General features: G+C 43.2%; 1 protein-coding gene across 3 annotated transcripts in view; it reads left to right on the top strand.

Annotated features, from left to right (window-relative positions):
* The window catches only part of TRPS1 (transcriptional repressor GATA binding 1), a 431,723-nt gene that overhangs the window by 169,659 nt on the left and 234,216 nt on the right, over positions 1-27,848 (top strand). For 2 of the 3 annotated variants that reach the window (XM_073632171.1, XM_073632170.1), the window contains one exon: positions 20,725-21,839. In XM_073632171.1, coding sequence (XP_073488272.1) covers positions 20,725-21,839 — 1,115 coding nt within the window. The remainder of the gene's footprint in view (positions 1-20,724; positions 21,840-27,848) is intronic. The other variant, XM_073632172.1, reaches the window with a different exon arrangement.

The raw sequence follows: 27,848 nt of genomic DNA, 5'->3' as shown, positions 1-27,848 counted from the left end.
GGTGGCCATGGATAGATTCATGCTATGCATGAATCTATCCATTGCATATAGGGGGGTGGAGAGGGGGGGGGCAGCGCCTGGGCACCCCTAAAAGACGGGTCACCACTGATTTACTGGCCACTTTATTAGGTACACCTTGCTAGTACCCGATTGGACCCCCTTTGCCTTCAGAACTGCCTTCATTCTTCATGGCATAGATGGAAACATTCCTCAGAGATTTTGGTCCATAGTGACATGATAGCATCAAGCAGTTGCTGCAGATTTGTCAGCTGCACATCCATGATGCAAATCTCCCATTCCACCACATCCCAAAGGCACTCTATTGGATTGAGATCTGGTGACTGTGGAGGCTATTGGAGTACAGGGACCTCATTGTCCAGTGGTGAGATGATTTGATCTTTGTGACATGGTGCATTATCCTGCCGGAAGGAGCCATCAGAAGATGAGTACACTGTAGTCATAAAGGGATGGACATGATCAGCAACAATACTCAGGTAGGCTGTGGCAAACGATGCTCATTTGGTACTAAGGGACCGAAAGTGTGCCAGGATCCTCCACAACATTACACCACCACCAACCTGAACCCATGATACAAGGCAGGATGGATTCATGCTTTCATGTTGTTTAGGCCAAATTCTGACCCGACCACCTGAATGTCACAGCTGAAATCGAGACTCATCAGACCAGACAACGTTTTTCCAATCTTCTATTGTCTAATTTTGGTGAGTCTGTGTGAATTGTAGCCTCAGTTTCCTGTTCTTAGCTGACAGGAGTGTCACCTGGTGTTGTCTTCTGCTGCTGTAGACAATCTGCTTCAAGGTTTGATGTGTTGTACATTCAGAGATGGTATTTTGTATACCTTGGTTGTTAAAAGTGGTTATGTGAGTTACTGTTGCCTTTCCATCATCTATAACCAGTCTGATTTGGACCAGTGCACAAAGCAAGGCCCATACACACATGGATGAGTGAGTTTGGGGTGGAGGAACTTGACTTGCCTGCAGAGAGTCCTGACCTCAACCCGATAGAAGATATTTGGGTTGAATTTGAGTGGAAACTGCAAAGTAGGCCTTCTCGTCCACATCAGTGCCTGACCTCACAAATGACCATTCTGGAAGAATGGTCAAACATCCATCCATAGATGGATCGAGTCTCAGTTGTTTCAGCAGGGACCATTTAAATTTCAAACCGTCTATGGCCAGGCTGATTGTACCTAAGTTGATTCATCGATTGACTTGGGTACAACCAGCCTGTTGGATTTTTAGCATGTGATTACTGCCCGTGGCTGTAGCCGCTAGCAGTAATCATTGTATTCTGCTGGCCGGGAACACAAGAGCTCTGCGGGAGGCAATCCCCTATCACCACTGAGTGTGTTGATGGGGGAATCAAACATTTTTCTTTCCTGCAACTCATTGTGAAGGGAAGAAATTCGATTAATCTATGGCTTGCTTTAGGCCAGCCATATAGGTTCAAATCTTGGCTGGTTCAGCAGGAACGGGCCAAGATTTGAACCATTAAAGTGTTACTAAACCCACAACGGTAAAATTAGTCTGTATATGTAGTAAAGCATGTTTGTTATACTCATTGTGGAACCTAAGGGGATATTCCTGCACATGTGTGTAAAAAGGCTGTTTGATCCTGTCTTCTCTAATCCTCCCCGTCTTCCACTGACATTCTGCACATGCTCAGTTTGGTGTGTATTGCTAGAGAGTTTTTTTGTTTTTCTTGGGAAGGTGCAAGTGATGCACTGTCCAGACAGAGGGTCAGGGGTCCTGCAGGACAATAGGACAATCAGGGGAGAATGAAAACTCCTCCAACAAGCTTTAACCACTTGCCGACCAGCCACCGCAGTTTTACTGGGGCAGAACGGCACGGCTGGGCAAAACGACGTTATGTTACGTCACTTTGCCCTGTGGCCACTAGGGGCGCACGTGCGCACCCGCTGCTCACCCCCGGAGCCGATGGTGCCCGCCGGGCTCCCGCGATCGCTCGTGACACAGCGAGAACCGGGAACACAGATCCCGGTTCTCTGAGGGGAGAAGAGACTGATCATGTGTTCATACAGAGTATGAACAGCGATCTGTCATCTTCCCTAGACAGTCCCCTCCCCCCTTCAGTTAGAACACACACTAGGGAACACAGATAACCCCTTGATCGCCCCCTAGTGTTAACCCCTTCCCTGCCAGTGACATTTTTACAGTAATCAGTGCATTTTTATAGCACTGATCACTGTATAAATGCCAATAGTCCCAAAAATGTGTCAAAAGTGTCCTATGTGACCGCCATAATGTCGCAGTCCCGATAAAAATTGCAGATCGCCGCCATTACTAGTAAAAAAAAAAAATAATAAAAATTCTATAAATCTATCCCCTATTTTGTAGACGCTATAACTTTTGCGCAAACCAATCAATATACGCTTATTGCGATTTTTATTACCAAAAATATGTAGAATACGTATTGGCCTAAACTGAGGAAAAATTAGCTTTTTTTTAAAAAAAATGTGGATATTTATTATAGCAAAAAGTACAAAATATTGTGTTTTTTTCAAAATTGTTGCTCTTTTTTTGTTTATAGCGCAAAAAATAAAAACCACAGAGACGATCAAATACCACCAAAAAAAAGCTCTATTTGTAGGAAAAAAAGTACGTACATTTTTTTTTTGGGTGCAGCATCGCACGCCCGCGCAATTGTCAGTTAATGCGACGCAGTGCCTAATCGCAAAAAATAGCCTGGTCATTCTAGCAACCAAATCTTCCGGGGCTGAAGCGGTTAAGCAGCCCCTGATAGAAGTCACAAGACTGATATAGTATACTGCTGATGAGAAAAAGGTATTTAGCAGTTTATAAAATAAAATAACTGCATTTCCGTGTTCTGTGTACTGTGGGAGACCAGATATAGTGAATGCAGGCTCCTGGGTTTAGTAACACTTTATTGGGCAGGCTGAATGTACTAAATTGATCGATCGATCAACTTGGGTACATCCAGCCTGCCAGAAATCACTTACGATTATTGCAAGCGACTGCTATAGCCTCTGTCTTCTGGCGAGGACCGCTTCCCCTGCTGGGAGAAGACAATGGCCCGGCAGGAGGAATTCCCGCATCATCGCTGTCTGTGTTGATGGGGGAATCGAGCGAATTTCTTTCCTGCAATACAAGGTTGCAGAAAAAGAAATTTGCTCTGTTTATGGCCGGCCTTCGTTTATTTTTCTTTGGCTTTTTGTAGATCAGCCGCCTATATAGAAAACGTCTTGTGTTGTGACTCCCTGAGGCTAAATGACTTCCTCTCATTAGATTGCATTGTGTTCAGCTTTGGAGGGCCTGGTACACAACGTTGCCGATGGCTCCTCAGTAGCCAGTGGGCAGGGCGGCCAGCGGTGGGTGTGAAATCGATCTCCAAGCCTCGGGAGAAGATGGAAGCGAACGTCACATATTTTCCACGCCTCAGAAATGAAGTGTTTTCTGGATGATAAAGGAGCCCTTTTTTCTGTGTGACGTCCTCGGTGGTTGGGCCTTCTCTCCGTCTGCCTTGTAACATCACTAGACAGGTGTGGCCCGCTCAGGGGAAGGGCCCCGCTCGGCTTGCTATGACAACCTTTATTTTTAACAACAGGCCTTGGAAAGCCTGTCTTCCCCACCCCCCCTCTCTGCTGTCATTCGCAGCCTTAAATCACCAGAATAATTAAACTGTTTAAAGTCTTACAGTTTGTGAAGGTGGGGATCAAGCCCTGGCGTCTCTTTCCAGTTACGTCTCGCATGCGTCCCCCTGAAACCAAAGTCGCTTTTATCCTCCTGGAAGCCTCTGCGATGGGAAGGTTTCTGTCTCCCGAGTCTCTGGACATGGAAAGGTTATAAAATCTTTAATAATGTGCGCTGCGTGTGTCTGCCTATCAGTCTGAGACGACGTGGACGCACAATTGGCGTTTCGCTTTTAGGAAAATAACGATGTTCCAACAAACGTATATTTCAGCTGGATTTTCCTCTCCGTCTGCCCGCAATGAAAGGGGCGGCTCGGAGGGCATTCCTGGCCTAGGCCCAGCCTGGGGCCTAAAGATGTGAGGGCACCGCGGGCGAGGCTGCAAATACTTCTGTTTATCATTCCTGGGAGGTATTAAAGAAAAATGCTCCAGCTTATATTAGGGCTGCCCATGGACTTAAAGGTGCACTCCGGCTCCTTATACAGGCTCCTCTTCTGTATTGAAATAGCTTATTCTGACTTCACTGCACACTGTAAGCTTCTCACAGTGTGCCTTAGAAGCTGCAGCAGGTCAGATAGAGCCGTTCTCATTTCCTGGCTGGAGGACATCCAGCATCAACTAGCCCATGGCTCTCCAAACTATGGCCCTAGGGCCAAATCCAGACCACTGCAAGATTTTATCTGCCCCCCCCCCCCAATGTAAGATGGACTCTGATAGGGACTCTAATATAAGAGGAGGTCCTGATGGGGACTCTTGTGTAAGGGGGGACTCTGATGTAAGAGAGACTCAGATGGGGACTCTTATGTAAGGGGGGGACTCCTGTTCTAAATCATATCATGCTGATCTGGCCCTCCAATGTAAGATGCTCTCTGATGGGGACTCCGATGTAAGAGGGGACCCTGATGGGGATTGTGATGTAAAGGGGGACTCTGATGGAAGGGAGACTCTGATGGGGACTCTGATGTAAGAGGGGACTCTGATGGGGACTCTCGTGTAAAGAGGGACTCCGATGCAAGAGATACTCAGATGGGGACTCTGATGTAAGAGGGGATCCTGATGGGGACTCTCATATAAGGAGGAACTATGATGTAAGGATGGATTTTGATAGGGACTCCCATGTAGGAGGGGGGGGGGCTCTGATGCAAGGGAAACTCAGATGGGGACTCTGATGTAAGGGGAGACTCTGATGGGAACTCTAATGGGGACTCTCGTGTAAGGTGGGACTCCGATGTAAAAGTGACTTAGATGGGGACTCTGACTGATCGGAACTCTCATGTAAAGTGGGACTCCAATCTAAGGGACAGTCAGATAGATAGTCTGATGTAAGGGGGACTCTGATGGGGACTGTCATGTAAGGGAGACTTAAATGGGAACGCTGATGTAAGGAGGGACTCTGATGAAATTTAGATGGGGACTCTGATGTAAGAGAGACTCTGATGGGGACTCTGATGTAAGAGAGACTCTGATGGGGACTCTGTAAGGGGGGACTCCTGTTCTAAATCATATCATTCTGATCAATGTACAATGGTCTCCGATGGGAACTTTCATGTAAGGGGGGACTCTGGTGCAATTCTTATGTAAAGGAGACTCAGATGGGGACTCTGATTAATCATGCTGATTAAATAAAAAAACCTTAAAGTAGAATGTATTTATTATTATTTTTTTTTTGTTAATTTATAAATCTGATCATTTTTCAGCCCAGGAATATTTGTAGAATACAAGGTGTGACCTCATAGTGGACAGTTTGCAGACCCCTGATCCAAGCCCCTTCCTCCCCAGCCATCTGTCAATCATGGAGACTCAGCATCAGATGTGGGCGTTACCTAGGGCAGGCTACATGCAAACATCCACTCCTCAGGCTGACATCCACCCAGCAAGGCTTTATTTAATTTGCATAACTCCTCCCAAGAGCCAGCCCACTGCTGCAACAGGGCTCTGGAGAGGAGTACTTACAGGGTGCTGTGAGGTTTTCAGGAGGCGATGTTCATCACCCAGCTAGCCCCTCCCACCAGCCATGATGTGCCAGCATTGCATAGAGAAGCACAGAGATGTGGAAATCCCTGGGCATAGATTTTTTTTTTTTTTTTTCAGCCAGCAAATGAGGCGGATGGAGAAATCCCTCTACTGTTAGTGATCAGTGGCTGCAGCTGCCGATCAACAAATGTATTCCATCATGTCCATTCAATAGAAGTCAATCTAACACTCAACTTCTGTATAACGGCGGTGGGCACACAGATGCCCGGTCCCAGCGGAACCGGCCAAACATTTTGGCTTTCCATTCTCATACCTCCCAACTGTGCCGGATTCCGAGGAACTGTCCCTGATTTGGAGCAATGTCCCTCTGTCCCTCATTCCTCCTCATTTGTCCCTCATTTTGGTCTGATCTATATAGATGTATATAAAATGCACTTTTTATCTATCAAAAAGTGTTTTCCAGTCCTAAACTTTTCATCTGATTTCTAAATTGTTGCATCTGTAAAATTCCAACAGCCAATATAAAGGAATAGTAGTGGTAAAAAAAAGCACTTTTGGGTTTAACCAATCTTGTTTTTTTGTACAATTCTCCTTTAAGGGGGCGTGGCAAGGGGTGTGTCCTATGCCTGCATACTTTTGCTGTTAGATGTCCCTCATTCTCATCTGAAAAAGTTGGGAGGTATGCATTCTTTCTGTTTCGGTGAAGGGTATTATTAGGGAGGGCAGATCAAAACCTGACAGAGATTATAATCCTTCCCCACACTCTCCAATACTGAAAAAATAAATAAAGTTTGTCTATTCATGCACTTTTATGAATTAAAATAGATATTGCTGTATCATTCGCTTAGGCATTTTGTTTTACACCGCGCAGGTGCGACGCAGCATGCGCATGTTTCCAAGTGTTCTTGCCCGTCCCACGTAGGGCAGCCCATTTTTTTGTTTACGCACAAGAAATGCACAAAAAAAATTCCCCGACCCTATTGCGAAATCATGCCGCTCCAAAACGCAAGCGCAAATTTTAGCGCTTGCCAAAACGCACTTGTTAGCTGAGGCATGGGGCACCGCTGCACCTCTGCTAAAGGGCAGCACAGTTCTGTGCATGTCGGGGAAGTACAAGCATCACGACACGCGCCAAGTGTGAACATCGCCATAGGGCTGGTTCACTTCCGTGCGGTTTTTGGTGCGTTTAGGGGTTTAGATTTTTTTTACATGTTTTTAATGTAAGTTATTATTGAACAACATTGAACATGCGTTTTGAAAAATGTACATCAAAGATGTAGCATGCAGAACTTTTTCTAAAACACACCTAAAACGCACAGATGGGAATGGAGCCTTACAGCAACAAACACATGACTGAGGTTCCTCTGCACATACAGGGATTTGGATGTAAGCGTCTGTGTGTGGCATGGTGGAGACAATCTAGACCACAAATGAAATCCCTGTCTGGCTTAGGCTGCTCCCACATCACTCCATTGCAAACAATGAAGTGAAACTCATATGCATTTTTTGCTTTTGATGCATTTCCGGTGCGTTTTCTGGGTATCTATTGCCCAGCATGCACCTGTGAAACATGGACACGTGACTCAAGAAAAACACAGGTGCGTTTTTTATGTCTTTTTCCATTCATTTCAATGAGGTGTGTTTTTTTTTACTATTCACCAAATACGCCGCAAAAATGCAGCAAGCAGAACTTTTAAAAATGCAACTGACCGGCATGAAGAGTTTCATAGGATTTAAAGGGATGCATTTTCCATGCCTTTCTCTTCCCCCTTTTTTATTTTAACTGATAAACTGATGAGTGTGAATGGGCCCTTATCTCTTGTTCACATTAAGGCTAGGTTTCCACAAATGCGACTTTTCATGCGATTTGGGACTGAAAAGTCGCATGACAAGTCATACCCCATGCTTTCCAAGGAGTACCGTTCATATCTGTGCAGGGCTGGACTGGGACAAAAATTTGGCCCTGGACTTCACCCAGACTGGCCCACTTTGACAGGTCTCTCCCATGCCGGCTTGCCACCCAAGCCCCCCCCCCCACTAGCTATTAGCCGTTTTACATTATTTCTCTTATAGGCAGTATCAGTGGGGAAGCTAGACATTATTTCACCTGGGGCAAAGAATCAGTTTGGCGCCCCCCCCAATGGAACAAGATTAGGCAGGAAAGTGAGGCCGCCCTCCTTCCAGATCGTATGATGAGCTTCTAAGTGTTGACTCCAGAGCATCATGTCTGTATTCAGGCGTGCTGCATAACTAGCCAGGGAGAGGAGGTGAGCACTGCAGGGGGGGGGGGGGGACAGAGGACTGGAGGGAGGCAGCGGTCCACTGTCACTGAAATCGGCCCACTGAGCCATCGGTCCACCGGGAAACTCCCTGTAGTCCCAATGGCCAGTACATGCCTGTATCTGTGCGACTTCAAGACGCAGCGACTTCAAAATAGTCCCTGCACTACTTTGGTACCACTTTGATGCGACTTAAGGTCCATAGACCTCAAGAATACACAGGCATTGCTTCAAGGCGCGGTAAAAAGTCGCTGTAAAATCGCGGTGCAAAATCGCGCAACTTTGGGGATGCAATAGTGGAAACATAGCCTAAATGCGGCTTTGAAATTGTGTGACGTCATCTAAAATCGAAGGGCTTCAAAGTCGCATGTCAGTGAGACTTCAGGTGCAACTTTGAAGACATCCGTGTGCCTTCATGCACAGATGTCTATGCAAGTCGCAACCCGAAATCGCCAAAAGTAGTGCAGGGACTACTTTTTCAAATTGATGCGGCACCAGGAAGATTTGAACAGTGACATTGCTGACAATAGGGTGCGGCTTGTCATGCGATTTGACAGCTCAAGTTGCTCCAATGTGAACGAGGGCTGATTTCACACTGGTGCCTTTTTACCTTGCTAAAAGACGCAAGAAAAATGCAATAACAGTATTTCCCTTTAAATCCTATGGGACTCTTCACACCACTGTGCTGCGGGTTTGATGCGTTTTGAAAAGTCCTGCATGCTGCATCTTTGGTGCGCTATTCAAAACCACACCAAAAGCCCAGGTCACCATTGAATTGAATGGAAATGACTAAGAAACACATTAAAAATGCGTTTTTGGTGTGTTTTTGAGTCACGTGTCCATGTTTCACAGGTGCATGCTGGAATGAAAACGCATCAACGAAGGAGTGGGAAAGCACTGTGAGTGGAGTGTGTGCTGTCAGCCAATATGGTTTGTGGAGGAGGTCCTGCCTGGAGTTTCCGCGTTCACCACCCGTAGACGCAGCGCATTGTTTACAGAAGTTTATTGTTTAGTATTGTTCTATAAATACCCCTTATGTTGTTTCTGAATTTAGACCTGTTTACTGTAAGGAGGAGAACATACTGTAACTTCGACTTGGTCTGTTCAGTAGAGGTAAACGCAGACATCTGCAAAGCCTGGCCGGCTATTTACACCACCAGGAATTTCTCTGATTTCTTCTTTTGGCCTGGAAAATACACTCACCGGCCACTTTATTAGGTACACCTTGCTAGTACTGGGTTGGACCCACTTTTGCCTTCAGAACTGTCTTAATTCTTTGTGGCATAGATCCAAAAAGGTGTTGGAAACATTCCTCAGAGATTTTGGTCCATATTGACATGATAGCATCACACAGTTCTACCACATCCCAAAGGTCCTCTATTGGATTGAGATCTGGTGACTGTGGAGGCCATTGGAGTACAGTGACCTCATTGTCATGTTCAAGAAACCAGTGGAGAGATGATTGGAGCTTTGTGACATGGTGCATTATCCTGCTGGAAGGAGCCATCAGAAGATGGGTATACTGTAGTCATAAAGGGATGGACATGGTCAGCAACAATACTCAGGTAGGCTGTGGCAAACGATGCTCAATTGGTACTAAGGGACCGAAAGTGTGCCAAGAAAATATCCCCCACACCATTACACCACCACCAGCCTGAACCATTGATACAAGGCAGGATGGATCCATGCTTTCATGTTGTTTACACCAAATTCTGATCCTACCATCTGATTCTTGCAGCTGAAACCGAGACTCATCAGACCAGACAACATTTTTCCAATCTTCTATTGTCCAATTTTGGTGAGTCTGTGTGAATTATAGCCTCAGTTTCCTGTTCTTACTTGACAGGAGTGGTACCCGGTGTGGTCTTCTGCTGCTGTAGACAATATGCTTCCAGTGGTGAGATGATTTGAGCTTTGTGACATGGTGCATTATCTTGCTGGAAGGAGCCATCAGAAGATGGGTACACTGTAGTCATAAAGGGATGGACATGGTCAGCAACAATACTCGGGTAGGCCGTGGTGTGTAAATGATGCTCAGTTGATACTAAGGATCCCAAAGTGTGCCAAGAAAATAGCCCCCACACCATTACACCACCACCAGCCTGAACCGTTGATACAAGACAGGAAGGATCCAGGCTTTCATGTTGTTTACGGCAAATTCTGACCCTACCATCTGAATGTCGCAGCTGAAATCGAGACTCATCAGACCAGGCACCGTTTTTCCAATCTTCAATTGTCCAATTTTGGTGAGTCTGTGTGAATTGTAGCCTCAGTTTCCTGTTCTTAGCTGACAGGAGTGTCACCCGGTGTGGTCTTCTGCTGCTGTCGCTCATCTTCTTCAAGGTTCGATGTGTTGTGCGTTCACAGACTGTATTCTGCATACCTTGGTTGTAATGAGCGGTTATTTGAGTTACTGTGGCCTTTCTGTCATCTCGAACCAGTCTGCCCATTCTCCTCTGACCTCTGACATCAACAAGGCATTTTCCTCCACACAACTGCCGCTCACTGTATATTTTCTCTTTTTCGGACCATTCTATGTAAACCCTAGAGATGGTTGTGTGTGAAAAATTCCAGTAGATCAGCAGTTTTTGAAATACTCAGACCTGCCCGTCTGGCAGTAACAACCATGCCATGTTCAAAGTCACTTGCTTGGTTTGAACTTCAGCAAGTCGACTTCACCACGTCTGGATGCCTAAATGCATTGAGTTCCTGCCATGTGATTGGCTGATTATCAATTTGTGTCGCCAAGCAATTGAACAGGTGTTAATAAAGTGACCAGTGAGTACATATTTTTCATGGGAAGCCCTCATAACAGGGTAACAATTCATCACGGGATTAATCATTTATTATTCGTTGATATTAATGCACTTGGTGAATAGTGTATTTGAACTCTTGGGCAGCGCTACACTATATTTGTGGCTTCCTTACATTTTAAATGGATGGGGTGGAATCATCTACAGCCTTAGCCAAAAGTTTGGAGAATGACACAAATATTGATTTTCACAAAGTCTGCTGCTTCACTGTTTTTAGATCTTTTTGTCAGATGTTACTATGGTAGCGCTCACCTTTTCTTCTCCGAATAAGGTTTTTTCTGGATCCCCTAAACAATCAAAAAGGGGATTCATCAGAGAAAATGACTTTACCCCAATCCTCAGCAGTCCAATTCCTGCCCCTTTTGGAGAATATCAGTATTTCCCTGATGGTTTTCCTGAGGAGAAGTGGCTTTTTTGCTGCCCTTCTTGACACCAGACCATCCTCCAAAAGTCTTCTCCTCACTGGGCGTGTAGATGCACTCACACCTGTCTGCTGCCATTCCTGAGCAAGCTCTGCACTGATGGTGCCCCGATCCCGCAGCTGAATCAACTGTAGGAGACGGTCCTGGCACTTGCTGGACTTTCTTGGGCGCCCTGAAACCTTTTTCACAAATGCAGTGGACGTGTTTTTTTTTTATGGGATTACCGTATATACTCAAGTATAAGCCGAATTTTTCAGCACATTTTTTAGGCTGAAAACCCCCACCTCGGCTTATACTCGAGTGAGGGTCTCAAGTGAGGGTGCCCATCTGCAGCTGTACCTTTGATTACTAAAACAGCGTGTGTCTCCCGCTGTATCATGCAATCTGTTCGGCAGCCGTCCATTGTAACAAAGTCCCGCCTCCTCCTCGTGATAGACGGAACACTGAACACTGATACAATGCTGGGAAACTGTATCAGTGTTCCATCTATCACGGATGAGGAGGAGGCGGGGCTTTGTTACAATGGGCGGCTGCTGAACAGACTGCATAGCACAGCGGGAGACACCCGCTGTTTTAGTGATCAAAGGTACAGCTGCTGATGGGCACAGTGAGGCTGCAGATGGGTGCAGTGAGGCTGCAGATGGGCACAATGAGGCTACAAATGGGCACAGTGAGGCTGCAGATGGGCACAGTGAGGCTGCAGATGGACACTGATGATACAGGTGGGCACAGTGAGGCTGCAAATGGGCACAGTGAGGCTGCAAATGGGCACAATGAGGCTGCAAATGGGCACAGTGAGGCTGCAGATGGGCACTGATGATACAGGTGGTCACAATGAGGCTGCAAATGGGCACAGTGAGGCTGCAGATGGGCACAATGAGGCTGCAGATGGGCACAGTGAGGCTGCAGATGGGCACTGATGATACAGGTGGGCACAATGAGGCTGCAAATGGCCACAGTGAGGCTGCAGATGGGCACAGTGAGGCTGCAGATGGGCACTGATGATACAGGTGGGCACAGTGAGGCTGCAAATGGGCACTGATACAGGTGGGCACAGTGAGGCTGCAAATGGGCACAGTGAGGCTGCAGATGGGCACAGTGAAGCTGCAGATGGGCATTGTTTACCCAGTAGCTGCTGCATTTCCCACCTTAGGCTTATACTCGAGTCAATAGGTTTTCACAGTTTTTTTGTGGTAAAATTAGGTGCCTCGGCTTATATTCGGGTCGGCCTATACTCAAGTATATACGGTAAGTTAATTTTCATGGCAAAGAGGGACTTTGCAATTAATTACAATTAATTGCAATTCATCTGATCCACTCTTCCTAACATTTTGGAGTATATAAAAAATTGCCTTCATAAAAACTGAGGCAGCAGACTTTGTGAAAATTAATATTTATGTCATTTTCAAAACTTTTAAGATATTTAGGAGAGTGGTTTAAGAGAAAAAACGACTGTAAATAAAACAGACAAGTGCATCTAAACCACGTCATTTTATGTCGCTTATATTCACTTTACTTCCCAATCCTCAAAGTAACAGTAAAGTTTAGGCAAAGAATGGCTAGCCCTATTCTCAATAATTAAAAATGTCCTGCCACTGGCTAGTTTTACACGATTTTATCATCTGTGGTTTCTTAATTCTTTTAGAAAAACACCTTACTGTGTGTTGTGTTTTTAGTATATTTAGGCATAATCTGGCTTATTAAAATTTTCCTGCAGCTGGTCACTTTTACTTTATCATATGTATGGAGGTGACTGTTCCTTTAGCAGTATATGAATAGAGAAGAGACTATTGAAATGTAAAGCATTGTATAAAATATGCCTGTGGTTTCCATCTCCCCTGAAAGTGGATATTGATGTAATAATTGAGTATACCACCAAAAAACGACAAGTATAATTGGCAGAACTTGAATTTCATTGCAAATTCCGCTCATCTGCCTCTCCTTTTGATCATTTTATTAAATATATATATAGTTTTTTTTTTTTGTTGTTGGTAGCATCTAAAATTGGAAGTGCTCTGTAGAGTGGATTGTCGGAAGGATGACATTCGGTAATAAAATGAAGCGTTAAATAAGGGCTAGCCAGAATATAATAAATCACTTTTAGAAGGAAGTCTTGAAATACCTGGCCTGCTTCTTTCAAACGAGGTTTACATGAAAGTGACAGCTAAATAAGAAGGCATAGGCAGACACGAGCTGGAAGCTATCTTAATTAAAAGAAAGTTAACTTTACAAGACAGCAAGCATTCTAACATACACGTTGCCGGTAATATTAACAGCAATAAACTCACCTGCCGTCAACATCAGTGAAATGCAGCTGCCTGATAAAATAAGGCTGTGAGAGATCTGGTATTTTTCTAGACTTTTTTTTTTTTTTTATATATTCCAGTCATATCCAAGCCTAGACAAGTAGTCTGGCAACCCTGGAAGATGTTAAAAGATTGATTGTTAGCAAAAAGAGATAGCAAGACTAACTTGATTTTTCAAGAGACCCTCGCTATTATACATTTTTGTAGTAAAGTGGTCTTGCAAAGGAGATATGGAATACTCAACACCACTGATCTCTGTAGTAGAGAAGAGAAGCCACCAGCTGAAGATCCTGCAGAATTTGGCAATTTCATGGCTGTTGATCTGCTGGTCCCCTGCTGTGTGCTGTGGGTCCTCCCGCCAGCCTATACATGTCCTATAGTGACATAGGAGCTGGCAGATCAAACCACTTAGGGCAGTAGGGGGAACCAGGAATTCAACACTTCAAGAAGTTTTGGGCGCTGTATGACCTTGGTTGGTCGTTTCTCTTTACTGCTGCAGAGCTCAGCGGCATGGACAGCGGTAGAGGTAAATATTAACTCTATTCTTTAGCAGAGTGATTTTTTTTTTTTGGCCAAATTAATTTTGCCTAATGGGATTAGGTTAATTTTCATGGCAAAGAGGGACTGGAAAATCATCTGATAACTCTTCCTAACATTTTGGAGAATATGCAAATTGCCATCATAACAACTGAGGCAGCAGACTTTGTGAACATTAATATTTGTGTCATTCTCAAATCTCTTAAAAGATTTAAGAGAGTGGTTTAAGAAAAAAGACAACCGAAAATAAAACAGACAAGTGCATCTAAACCACCTCACCTTATATCGCTTACCGTATATTCACTTTACTTCCCTATCCCCAAAGTAACAATAAAGTTTAGGCAAAGGCTGGTTAGGCCTAATCTCCATGATTAAATATGTCCTGCTAGTGGCTTGTTTTACACAATTTTATCTTCTGTGGTTTTTTAATTCTTTTAGGAAAACATCCTACTGTGTTTTGTGTTTTTAGTATATTCAGGCATTATCTTGCTTATTAAAACTGTCCTGCAGCTGGTCACTTTTACTTTATCTTATGTGGTCTGGTTATTCTTGTAATAGAACCTCTGTAAGAAAAAAAAATCGCAAGACTAACTTGCTTTTTTAAGCGACTCTTGCTAATATATATTTTTGTAGTAAAGTGGTCTTGCAAAGAAGATATGGAATACTCAACACCACTGAACTCTGTAGTAGAGAAGAGAAGCCACCATCTGAAGATCTTGTAGAATTTGGCACTTTCATGGATGGTGACCTTCTGGTCCCCTTCTGTGTGCTGTGGGTCCTCCCGCCAGCCCACACCTGTCTTATAGTGACTGTGACATAGAAGCTGGCAGATCAGACCACTGAGGGGGACCAGGAATTCGACACACCAGGAAGTTTTGGGTGTTGTTGGGAAGTTGTTGGTAATTTCTCTGAACTACTGCAGAGCTCAGCGACATGGACAGCGGTAGACGTAAATATTAAAGGAGTTGTAAAGGCAGAAGGTTTTTTATCTTAAAGTTTTTTTTTAAAAAGTCAGCAGCTACAAACACTATAGCTGATGACTTTCAATTACCTGTCCAGGGAGCCCGCGATGTCGGGCCCCACGAGGCCGATCCGTCCATCGGATCTGGTGCAGGCGCCGCCATTGTAGCTAGGGGAAACCGGCAGTGGAGCCTTTGGGCTTCACAACCAGTTATCAACTGCGCATGTGCGAGTCGCGCGCCGCTTTCACAATGGTCCCATCGTTTTTTGGGACACACACAGATCCCAGAAGGCAGCAAGGTAGAATGAGGAGGGCTCGCCAGAGAAGAGGAAATGACGCACTGCGCCGCAGCCGAGCTACGATGGAAGTAAACTATGTACTTCGAACAAGGTAAGAAAGAAAAAAAAATAGTTATCCAAAAACGAGGGGTGGAGGGGTGGTCTTTACTTTAAGACCAAGTTGTAAAAGTGGGTGGAACTCCGCTATAATGCATTCTATGCATTAGGATAAAAAGCCTTCTGTGTGTAGCAGTGTCCCCAGCACCCCCTAATTACTTACCTGAGCCCCATCTCTCTCCAGCGATGTTCATGAATGTCTAAGCCATCCGGGGCTCTCCTCCTGATTGGCTGAGACACAGCAGTGGCACCATTGGCTCCTGCGGCTGTCAATTAAAGTCAGTCAACCAATCAGGGGAGAGAGGGGGCCGGATCGGGGCTCTGTGTCTGAATGGACACACGTAGCTGTGATTAGGCTCCAGGGCCCCCATAGGAAGCTGCTAACTGTGGGGGCACTCGATAGAAGGGAGGGGCCAGGAGCAGCAAAGAGGGACCTGAGAAGAGCAGGATCCGGATTGCTCTGTGCAAAACCAACTGCACAGAGGAGGTAAGTATAACATGTTTGTTTGTTTGTTTTTTTCTTAAATGTGCCTTTACAATCACTTTATACTATATTCTTTTGCAGAGTGATTTTTTTGGGCATTTAAATTTTGCCTAAGGGGGTTGTTTAAATAGGCTCTTCACTGCATCTGAGCACCAAAAAACAAAAACACTATTTAATCCATCCATGTCTCCATGCTTTTTTTTTTTATTGAGAAACCACTTTGAATAAACACCCCCCTAGCATTTCTGGCTGTGGCCATCTTGAGTAAGGGCAAATGATCTATGTAGCATTTACTTCCTGGAATCCATCTGCCCTTAGCTCAAGCATGCATGCAGGTGTTTCATCAGATTGGCAACCCGTCAGACTTTGTAACGGAAGTGACATTCCGTCACCGCCATCTTGCTACTCCCAGCACTCCTCCACAGTAAGGGTACACTGAGAAGGGGCAAGCGGACATCTTGTTACACCCACTGGAGTTTTGCATTTCACACTTATTTTTAACAGTAAACAGAGCTTATATGGTGAAATGACTGACTGTTTACATTTTGAATTATAAAATCAGTGTTGTTCTGTCAGATTAGCAAACCTACGAGGTCAGCAGGTTTGCCGTTGCTTTTAAAATTTAACATCTAAACAGTCCGTCGGATTTCTAAATACTGTATTTCACCATATAAGCTCAGTTTACTGTTAAAAATAAGTGTTAATAGCAAAACTCTGGTGAGTGTAACAAGATGTCTGCTTGCCCCCTTCTCATGCCCCGTACACACGATCGTACTTTGTTCGGACATTCCGACAACAAAATCCATGGATTTTTTCCGACGGATGTTGGCTCAAACTTGTCTTGCATACACACGGTCACACAAAGTTGTCGGAAAATCCGATGGTTCTAAACACGGTGACGTAAAACACGTACGTCGGGACTATAAACGGGGCAGTGGCCAATAGCTGTCATCTCTTTATTCATTCTGAGCATGCGTGGCACTTTGTGCATCGGATTTGTGTACACACAATCGGAATTTCCGCCACGGATTTTGTTGTCGGAAAATTTTATATCCTGCTCTCAAACTTTGTGTGTCGGAAAATCAGATGGAAAACGTGTGATGGAGCCCACACACGGTCGGAATTTCTGACAACAAGGTCCTATCACACATTTTCCGTCAGAAAATCCGACCATGTGTACGGGGCATCAGTGTATCCTTACTGTGGAGGAGTGCAGGGTGTAGCAGGATGGTGGAGACAATATGTCACTTCCGTTACAAATTCTGACGGGTCGCCTAATCTGACGAAACACAGGAGAGTGTACTTAGCTGAGAAAACCCCTCCTCCCCTTCAGAAGACTGCTGGGATGTATGACATCATTTGCCTAGGCAAGAGACTAGGAGGTAACTGAAGAAATGTAAAAAAAAAATAAATAAAACAAGTAAATATAAAATACTTTCCGATCTATTTACTAATGCTAGCAGCATAAAGATTACACATAATCAATGTTGATTGGGAGAGGAAAGTTCCACTTTAAACATAAAAAAATAAATCAAATAAAAAAAAAATGATTCAAACGCATTTGCTACTTGTGGAAATAGCTTTAAATCCTAAAATAAAATTTCTGCTTTACCACTATGTTTATGTGGTTTCATTTCAAACTTCTTGAAAAACAACTTAATACACAGTTTGGCTGTGAATTGGTATTTCTATCTATCCATTCCTGGGATTTACCGAGCCCTACCAGACAGCACAACAAGTTTGCTGACCTGACATTTCTCTACTGTAGGTAAAGTGGTATTAAACTAACTCAAAAATGTAATGTATTGCAGCTTACCAATCATTAGATGTGGTGGCTGCATTTGTTTTCTTTTTTTTTTTTTTTAGGCTTTTTTTTCCTGTTTTCAGCTGGTGATCTGACCAGTAACACACCTCCTGTATTAGAGTGCCCCCACTCTGGATGAAGGAGCACAGGCGGCACCTTTTGGACAGCAGCATTGTCAGTCTGGAGGAGGGGAGTGTTATATGTACTGACAGATTGAAGCCAATCCTATAAGCTGTTACGGCAAATAGTTTTGTTCCTTTTGTGATTACGATTTTACATAAATAAATAAAAAATAATAATTGTAAGCATCCCTGTCAGTGCTAAATAGTTTGTCCAATCCCTGTGACTGCTACATCTGCAGGACAGTTCTGTTCTGAAAACAATAGACTTACAGGCTGGATCACCAGATGAAAATAAAGGAAAGAAAGCCTAGGGTGTACAGTCTCAGTTCACCTTTTTATTTTTTTCTGAAAAGGAGAACTAACACTTTAAAGATGTCAAGTCCTACAAGCAGGGGCAGCCCCGTCAATTAAGGGCGAACGGGCGCTGCCCCCCTATCCATTTGTCTGGCCCCCAAGCAGGACACCAGATGCATGGATTCCAATGGGGTGGGGGGTGTTTTTTTTAAGCATCTGATTAGAGCCAGAGTCTCCAATAGGCTTCAAAATAGGGTGGGCTCGGAGCGCAAGCACTGCAAATTAAGCCCACCCAGGTGTGTTACAATAGCAAATGAATATTCGCTATTGTAACACTGATCTTCCTCCCAGCCAATCAGGAAGCGGGTCTTTAGGCCCATTAACCCAATTGGCTGAAAGGACAGGCAATCCTATTGGATGCTTAGGAGGAGGGGAGGAGATGCATGATGGAAGCCGCCGTGATGGAGGAGAGGACACAGGAGCCGCTGCCTGCCACCTAGACAGGGTAAGTGCCAGACACCCCCCCCCCCAAAAAAAAACAAAACAAAACACCAGCCACCACTGCCTGCAACAGTGGTTCTCAACTCCAGTCCTCAGGACCCACCAACAGGCCAGATTTTAGGTATTACCTTGGGGAGATGCAGACTAGAATACTGCAATCACTGAGCAGCAAATGATATCACTTGTGATGTATTTCAGTTATCTTGCAAACCTGGCCTGTTAGTGGTTCCTGAGGACAGGAGTTGAGAACCACTGGCCAACAAGATTAGTGTTTTCATGGCATCATTTAAAGTGGTTGTAAATCCTTTACAACCACTTTAACCTACAGGTAAGCCTAGATTAAGGCTTACCTGTAGGTGCTTGAAATATCTCCTAGACCGGTCTAGGAGATATTTGCAAATCGCCGTAGGGCGATTTCTTCTCCGCATGCGCTGGAGTTAGAAAGGGCACGCTGTGCCATTTCTAGCTCTGGTCATGCCGATAAAGGCAGCACCCGCGCGCATGCACAGAGCCGGAGTTCGTGGCCCTGGAAGGAAGGGGGGCTAAGAATGGATGCTCGCTACTAGCGAGGAAGATGGAGACATAGCGGGCTTCTCCTGCAGATAAGTGTCACATAATGGAATACATAGTATGCAATACATAGTAGCCCATTATGCTTTACCTCTGCAGAGAAACAAAGAGGAAGTAACACCCATCAGGGTTTACTTCCTCTTTAAAAAAGAAGACCTCTTTTGTTCATATTTCTTTAGCAGAGTACCCCATGTTTATCATTTCATGCATAAAGAGCCCCATCCCCCACTGCCAACTTGAAAAATGCATACTTTTAACTATTTCTGCTAGGAGCATTTACATACCAATTTTTAAGCATTGGGAATAACTTTATGGTTTTAGAATGCCTGTTGCTGTTAAATGGAGAAAGGTAAAGTGTTACAAAACCCACAACACTACAATCAGTCTGTATATGCAGTAAAGCATGCTTGTTATACCCACTGTGGAAGCTAAGGGGTTAATTCTCTGCATTGTGTAAAAAAGGCTGTTTGATCCTGTCTTTGATTCTGTCTTCTCCGATCCTCACCTTCTTCCATCTTCCCCAATCCATCTCCTGATAGTACAGAGCCTTGGGGGCATTCTGCACACGCTCAGTTTGGTGTGCATTGCTAGAGTTTTTTTTTTTTCTTGGGGTGGTGCATGTGATTGGCACAGCACTGTGCAGAAAGAGGGTCGGAGTCCTGCAGCCTCATAGGACAGTTCGAGTAGAATGAAAACTCCTCCTACAAGCTTTAACCAGACACTGATAGAAGTCATAAGACTGCTGTACACTGCTGATTGAAAAAGGCATTTAGTAGCTTTTATTTGCTAAAATAATTGCATTTCCATGTTCTGTGTACTGTGAGAGACCAGATATAGTGAATGCAGAGTCCTGGGTTTAGTAACACTTTAAATGAAGAAGAGCCGATAGTTGTGTTCTAAAGAAACAGATAACAAATATTTGGTCTCTGTTTATTAACTCATCTTTTAGCTTTATTTATAAAGCAAATAGTAGTACAAAATGATGTGGCAGTTCTGTATTGTTCAAAAAAATCATTGTATGCATTAAAATTTCCACAAAAGTGTATGTAAAGCCACACGTTTTTAGTTTTGGTTAAAGCAGTAAGTAGTTTTTATCCATGTCCCCGGTAGGAAGATTCACTCTTTCTATGTGTCTTGGTGGCCATTGTCGCAGAGACTAAACGTGAAGTAAAATCCAAAAATCTGAGTTGTCACCAAGACAGGAACGAAAGGGAAATCTTCCAAAGGGGACACTTGTTCCGGTGACAACTGTCTAAGATAGCAGAGAGGTTTTGGCTTTGGATATACTTTAGATGGGTTTTCCAGTTTTAGATAAATACAGGTTCAAGTTTTCTACTTCCTTGAGGAAAGCGGAAAACTCCTTGAAGTGAATGATTGAGTAATAATCAGCGGTGAGACTGTCCTTTGACTTTGTTTTCAGACCTCAACTAAAATGTTTCTACCAAGGTAGTGATTAGCTACCAAGGCCATAACTAAAATGTTTCTACCAAGGCAATGATTAAGCTACCTGAGAGTCAGTGGGAAAAGTGAATTGGTTCTATTTACTCAGTTATATTTTTCTTATTTCACAGGTTACCTTTGGTGGTACTTTCATCGGCATTGGACGTAAAACACCAGATTGCCAAGGAAACACAAAGTACTTCCGCTGCAAATTCTGCAACTTCACGTACATGGGGAACTCTTCAACCGAGCTGGAGCAGCACTTTCTAAAGACGCACCCTAACAAAATGAAAGTGTCCTCTGATTCTGGTAAACCATCTGAGAAAACTGCCAATAAATCCAGCCCCATCCCACGTTCTTGTGAGCCTGGAGATATGGGAAAGTGGCAAGACAAAATCACTGTTAAAGCAGCAGATGATATGCCAGTTGGATATTCAGTGCCAATTAAGCCTGCAGATTCTTCCAGGCAGAATGGGAACGATGACACCAACTACTACTGGTGCAAGTTCTGTAGTTTCAGCTGTGAATCCTCCAGCAATGCCAAACTTTTAGACCATCACAGTCAACAGCATGGGGGAGGGGTGCCAGAGAGCCCTAATTCGGATCCCAATGACAAGATCTTCAGGAGATCAGTCATTAATCAAAATGATATTGCCAAAAATTCAGATGACCCGCTCTTGGCAAAAGTAGAGAAAGGATTGGCCAAAAAGAAAGACCTCTCAATTAAACCAGCTGAGGATTTAATAGTCACCAGCTACAATTGTCAGTTCTGTGACTTTAGGTACTCTAAAAGCCATAGCCCTGAGGTGATCTTGGTCGGGCCTCTCCTACGCCATTACCAACAGCACCACAATATTCACAAGTGTACTATTAAACATTGCCCGTTTTGTCCCAGAGGCCTCTGCAGCCCTGAAAAGCACCATGGAGAGATATCTTATCCTTTTGCTTGCAAAAAAAGTAATTGTTCTCACTGTGCTCTCTTGCTATTGCACTTGTCTGCTGGGGTGACAGGTAGCCCACGAGTTAAACACCAGTGTGATCAATGCCCATTCTCCTCTCCTGATGTAGATGTGCTCCTGCTTCACTATGAGAATGCCCATGAAGGCCAGGCTTCTGAAGTCAAGCAGGAACCGAATCACCAGCAAGCCATTGATGGACAGCTGACGGTCAAAGAAAACAAGGAACACTCATGTACCAAATGTGACTTTAGCAGCCTGGGAGAAGAAGACCTTTCCCGACACTACAGGTATGCCCAGAATATTTAACTAATAAGAAAAACATTTTTTTTGACAGTTACATGTAAGATCAATAAACAGTTATTGTGCTGTGCTTGATTATAGTTTGTTTGATCATGCATGACATAATATAGGTATTAAGAAATGGCAACACCTACATATGTCTTTGGAAAGGCCAACATACCCAATATCAATGCAGTTCTAATAGATGGAAAACTGTTAGTGAAGTTGGTGCCTGCAGTGAGGATATTTCTCTCAAAGGGTGTGGTCCAGGTCCACTTTCCAGGTTTAAAAACTGATCTCTATTCCCCTGTGGATCTAAAATATTTGATTTATCAAATGTTGTCCATTTTAGCTACAAATGAAAGTAAATAAAACAAACTATTTTCCTTTTGTTTGGGGCTTCATCCAATGCCTTGTACACACGACCGGACTTTTCGACAGCAAAGGTCCGATGGAGCGAATCAGCTGGACAATTCAATCGTGTGTGGGCTTCATCGGACCTTTGCTGTCGAAAAATCAAACGGACTTTAGAAATAGAACATGTTTCAAATCTTTCCGACAGACTGGAGTCCGGTCGAAAAATCCATTCGTCTGTATACTAGTCCGACGGACGAACAACGACGCAAGGGCAGCTATTGGGTACTGGCTATGAATTTCCTTATTCTAATCCGGTTGTATGTCATCACGTTCGAATCAGTCGGACTTTGGGGTGGTCATGTGTAGGCAAGTCCGTTGTGTCGGAACTCCGTCCAAAGTCTGTCAAAAAATCCTTTGGAGTTCAGTCCGTTGAAAGTCCACTCGTGTGTACACGGCATTAGCCTCCTATTAAACCAGTCCTTTGCAGTAGAGACAGCATATCATCTCTGCAGACTCAAAAAGCCTCTTCAGCATTCAATATTTCCAGTAGTGCAGGATGTCCCCAGCCATGTGTAGGTTCCTTCTTCTTCTGACCATGAAAGTCACTACTGAAATTACTGTAGCTGATTGGAAGTGTTGAATCCTGAAGAGTCTCTACTAGCTTGCTGTTTTGAAACAGAGGAGAGGTAGAAGAATCAGGCATATCTTTTGAGACCTCTTTAGGCTCTCTTTAAATGTTTATATATTGGGTGTGTCTGTGTATATATATATATATGTAGATATATATATCTATATATATATATAGATATATATATATATATACACTATATTACCAAAAGTATTGGGATGCCTGCCTTTACACACACATGAACTTACAAAAGGCATCCCAGTCTTAGTCTGTAGGGTTCAATATTGACTTGGCCCACCGTTTGCAGCTATAACAGCTTTAACTCCACTAGATATATATATCTATATATCTATATCTATCTATCTATCTATCTATCTATCTATCTATCTATCTATCTATCTATCTATCTATCTATCTATAGATATAGATCTATCTATATATCTATAGATAGATCTATATCTATAGATCTATCTATAGATATATATATACAGTATATGTGCCAGTACATATTCTTTGGTGGTTTACTTTGCCCCTTTAGAAGCTAATGACAAAATTAAACTAATTGCCATTCCCCCAACTTCAGAAAGGCAAACAGAAAATGACACCCTACAACGATTGGCCTTCTAATCAAGCAGTTAAATAATTAGCTTGAAAGTTCTTTTCTGGGAAAAAAAAGCAGAATCTTATTTTATCAGCTTGTTCAATCTGCTGAAGCTAATCTGTTGTGGTCTGCACAATAAATAAATCACATTTACATGTGGTTAGCTGTAGGTTGCATATTTCGTGCTTCTATTGCATACCTGTAAATATTCAGCTCATTTTACTATTTCCCCAATCTTACATATTTGTATAAATTTTTGTTCTTCTACCGTGGATTTTTTTTTTTTGTACATAAATCAGTTTCATTTTGAACATGCGAGTTGTTATTCTTGTACGGGACATTTTTCAGTGCCCACAAATAGATAACGAAAGCACACTGTACTAAAATTGTCTAAAGAATAGTTAAGGAGAACTCTAGACAAATAAAATGACAATTATACTAACTGAACTGTAATTTAGATTTTTGTCATAAAGTTTGCTTTTGAAAAAAAAAGGTTTCAGTAGGCCCTTTGTACATAAATAATCATCACACAATGGGATGGGTTTACTAAAGGCAAATAGGCTGTGCACTTTGGAAGTGCAGTTGCGCTCATTTTTCCAGTAGTAGTAGATACTACAGCACAGTGAAGGTGCGTTTTCTCACAAAAGTTTTGGGCTACTCAGTGTTACCAGAATCCCATAGAAAGGTTGGTGACGTTACCCTCCCCTAGGTGCCAGCGGAAGCTAGGGGTAAGACAAATATTTCTGGCTTTATTCCACAGGTGTTTTAACAGCTTTAATGCAACTATTTGAAAGGAGAGGGGGTCCATGCACTGTAAGCCCTTGACTTTTAGTTCAAGGTCCACTTTAACCTTCGGTACAGATGCTTCTTGAGCTCATTGTAAGAAAAATAATTAAAAAAATTACTAAGTGCACATAACCAGATGTTTGAGTTTACCAGCTATGTTTTTCTTGGCTGGAGGTCTTCTGTAAAACATTTGTGTGCATGTTCCTTTATATTCATTTCTAAGCATCAATTAACGGGCCTGGTTGTTAGGATTCCACCAAATAATCTTTGTAGTTAATTATGCTGAGTTAGGTTGTAAAAGCACAGCATGTTACTGATTGTTTTTTTTTTTTTTTTGCTGATTGTTTTTGTTTTTACACCTATTTGCAAAGAAAGTACTTGACTAACACAATTGTACATCTGATCATGCTTATGGAATAGCCTCCCAGATTTTGGTTCACTGGTGCCGGTTTACGCTTAGGTGCCACACTCTAAGCTCACCCCAATACCGGCATACCTGGTGATCTTTTATAGTTTTTTAGGCTTTTCTCCATTTCCATTGATCATGATTTATTTATTTAGTTATTTTTTATTATTTAAGAGCTAAAGTTTCTGAAACACGTAGAGTACATCTTTATTCAATACCGTGGCTGTTGGGGCAATCATACCTCCTGCAGCTCAGGATCTGATAGGTCTCCAGGTATGCTGAGATTGTGGAGAGCTGAGAGACCGGCACCTAAGAGTAAATCCAGTACCTCTAAGTGAGAAGCCTGTGAGCCGGAAGCATTATCTGACCTACCTTTTTGTAGGTCAAGCATATCCGGTTAATGAGTTTTTTTAATAGGCTGTTTGCAAAAACTACATATCTTCCAGTGGAAGGTGCAACTATATGATACAACAAGAATAAACCGATGTTAGGCTCAGGAGTAAAAGCTGTGGCCATAAGGGTGAAGTGAGAAGCACAGTGAAAATATTCTGCTAGACAATTTATATATAAAGAAAGCTACATGCTTTAAAAAAAGGAATTTGTAAAAATTACTTATGGTTTTCATCAGCTCCATGCAACCCCATGCAGCTCCATTCAGTTGCAGGAGTCAAGGTAAATAACTAGTACTTCAGGGTATAGAGGAACATGTGATAAGTTGCTTGTCACATTGCTGGGCTGATCAGGGAGTCTGTAGCCTTGTGTGAGATATGACTCGTATCGTATGCAGGATTTTGCTTTCACTCCTGGGAAGCTGGAGAGCCAGAGGAAGCATATGCATCTGGGGAGGTCTGCATCAAAGTGATGTGTTGCTTTGCTCTACATTGGCTAAGTACACATTCAGTTTAAACCTTTTGACTTACAAATGAAAGAATCCATGGCATGAAAGAAATTTAAAATACAAAATAAGTTAAAAATATATATTGCAACCTTTTACCTTACCCCTTTCAGCGATTAGCTAAAAAAGCCTAAATATCGTTAAATTTAAAGGTTTACTTGACTTCCCAATCCTGTATTAGATAGCCTTTTAATTCAGAATATTAATAAGAGTTCCACAAGCTCTGTCTGACCTACTCTTCCTGTATCTGGTGAGTGAGTTACTTGCTGGGCTATTTGGAAATGCTGAAAATTTTCTAGTCTTCCAAATCTTCCATTACCTACTAGATGCAAGTCTTTATTCTTCATTAGCTTGAGTTAGCACTACTATCTTCGAGGGCTGCACAATAAGTCCTGCAGGTTTGGTGGCATGGCTTTAGAGATGTAGCGCACCCTCTAAAGAGCTGCTGATGAACTTTTCCCCTGTTAGTGCACACACAGCCAGGCACACAGCATGTTCTTCACTTTTCCACTGACTCAAAGGAACAGTCTAGGGGTGCCTTTTTAGGATTTTATTGGAACGTTGAACTTGGATGGGGATAGGTCTGGGGAGCATGGAATACCCCAAAATTGATGAAGTGAACACTTTGAGAACTCCTTAACTATCTTGCTAAATTGTAAAAAAAAGTCCCGCAGAAACTTTAATGCTGACAATGACTTCTCCCAGAGACCAAAAGCTACATACAGGCACTGATTCTCCAGCAAATCCAGCACATGGGTCATCTACTCACGCAGCCACAGGATCATTGGATGCCTCCTTCTGATAACCACCAGGCTCTACTCAGTGAGGTGGGTGCAGGCTCACACCACTATAGGACAGCTAGACACTCTTCACCCCATGGCTTTCTTCAGTGAGCTTTCTCCAGATCCCAACTGATTCCAGGACTAACTGTGACCTGATCCCCATGACTAAGCTCCAAGGGGTGGAGTGAAATGCATTGGGGGCATGGCCTGGCTGGAGTTCAGACCTGAGATTGCCACTTACACACTCATCCTAGGGACAGCATTGATGTGTGGCTACAGGGAGTCCATTCTTTACCTTCAGTGATTCCAGTACTAAGCTTGCGAATAGGTCACCAAGCTAAGGCTTAGCTGGGACCTATGTGTCTTCTTAGTAGCACTTCTAGCACTCTTGCCCCAGGGACACAGCTCTGCACAGGGGTCTCCTCCAGCAGGACTGGACCCAGGAACACTGCCCTCTGCCTTAGGTCTCAGTCCATTTATGGGCTATTCAACCACCTACTGGGCACACCTCTCCAGGGATTGCCTGAAGTCCCATAAATATTCAGGCTGCTCACTGTTCTTCCTCTCACTATAATTCTAGAATCCCCTAGAATACAGGGGAAGCAATCAGAGCAGCAGTCTGTGAGACACTGAGCAGCCCTAAACAATCAATCCCTGCTCTACTGACTATAGAGGAGCTAGCTACATTTACCTAACAGCCTACACTAACCCAGGGGGTGCTACAAAGAGATCTCCCCCTACTTCCTGCTGTGTTTTGAAGACAAGAAGTAAAAAGCAATCTCATTGACAGGACGCAGACAATTCAATAACAATGTTAACTGTTCCTTTCCTTATCCAAAGCTAAAAAAAACAAAACAAATTTGGGTTTACGTACTCTGTTGTAATTACTATTGAATGAATTAATTTAATAATAGAGACAGCATGGAAACTTGACTGTCAAAAACTCCACAAGAACATAAACCAGCAGCACTTCTCTTGTAACATTGGAGGAGCAGTTCTAATGATTGACCTAGTAAATTTCCAGTGAAAATAATGATGTTCTAATGGAGGAAAAAAAAGAGGACCTTTTATGAGCTGACAGCAGGTAAAAAGTGCTTTCCACTTGTCTAGAATTTAGTGGAATTCTATTTGATTTTGCTCTGATAACAAACAGGTAATGACTAAAATAAATAAGGAGGCTGAAGTGAATAAACAGGGACATTACTTTTATAAACAGTAGGCCCCTAAAATCACACAAAACGCATTTTAAAAAATGGATCATTCCAACTGGCTTTTGACATTTTCAAATCTGATTTCCTAGGACTAGTGTGTCATATTCATAGATTATTTCCTCGTAATCTAGAAATGTTAGAATCTTGAAGTAAGCAGTAACTCTGCTTGATATATGTCTAACATCTGGACTTTAATTACTCCGGCACAAATGTTCTTTCCTTCAAGCATGCTTCTAAATCTGTAAAGCAAAGGTAAGCCTTTAAAGCCACCACTTGCTGTCCACCCATAAACTATACCTCCCAGCTTACTCTACAGCTGCCATGGAATGCCAAAGTCTTGTTGAAGTGTAA

Source organism: Aquarana catesbeiana, linkage group LG05 (genome assembly GCF_042186555.1).
Source record: "Aquarana catesbeiana isolate 2022-GZ linkage group LG05, ASM4218655v1, whole genome shotgun sequence".
NCBI classification, from domain to species: domain Eukaryota; kingdom Metazoa; phylum Chordata; class Amphibia; order Anura; family Ranidae; genus Aquarana; species Aquarana catesbeiana.
Note: the sequence above shows the minus strand (reverse complement) of the source record. Positions and strands in the feature narration are given on the sequence as shown.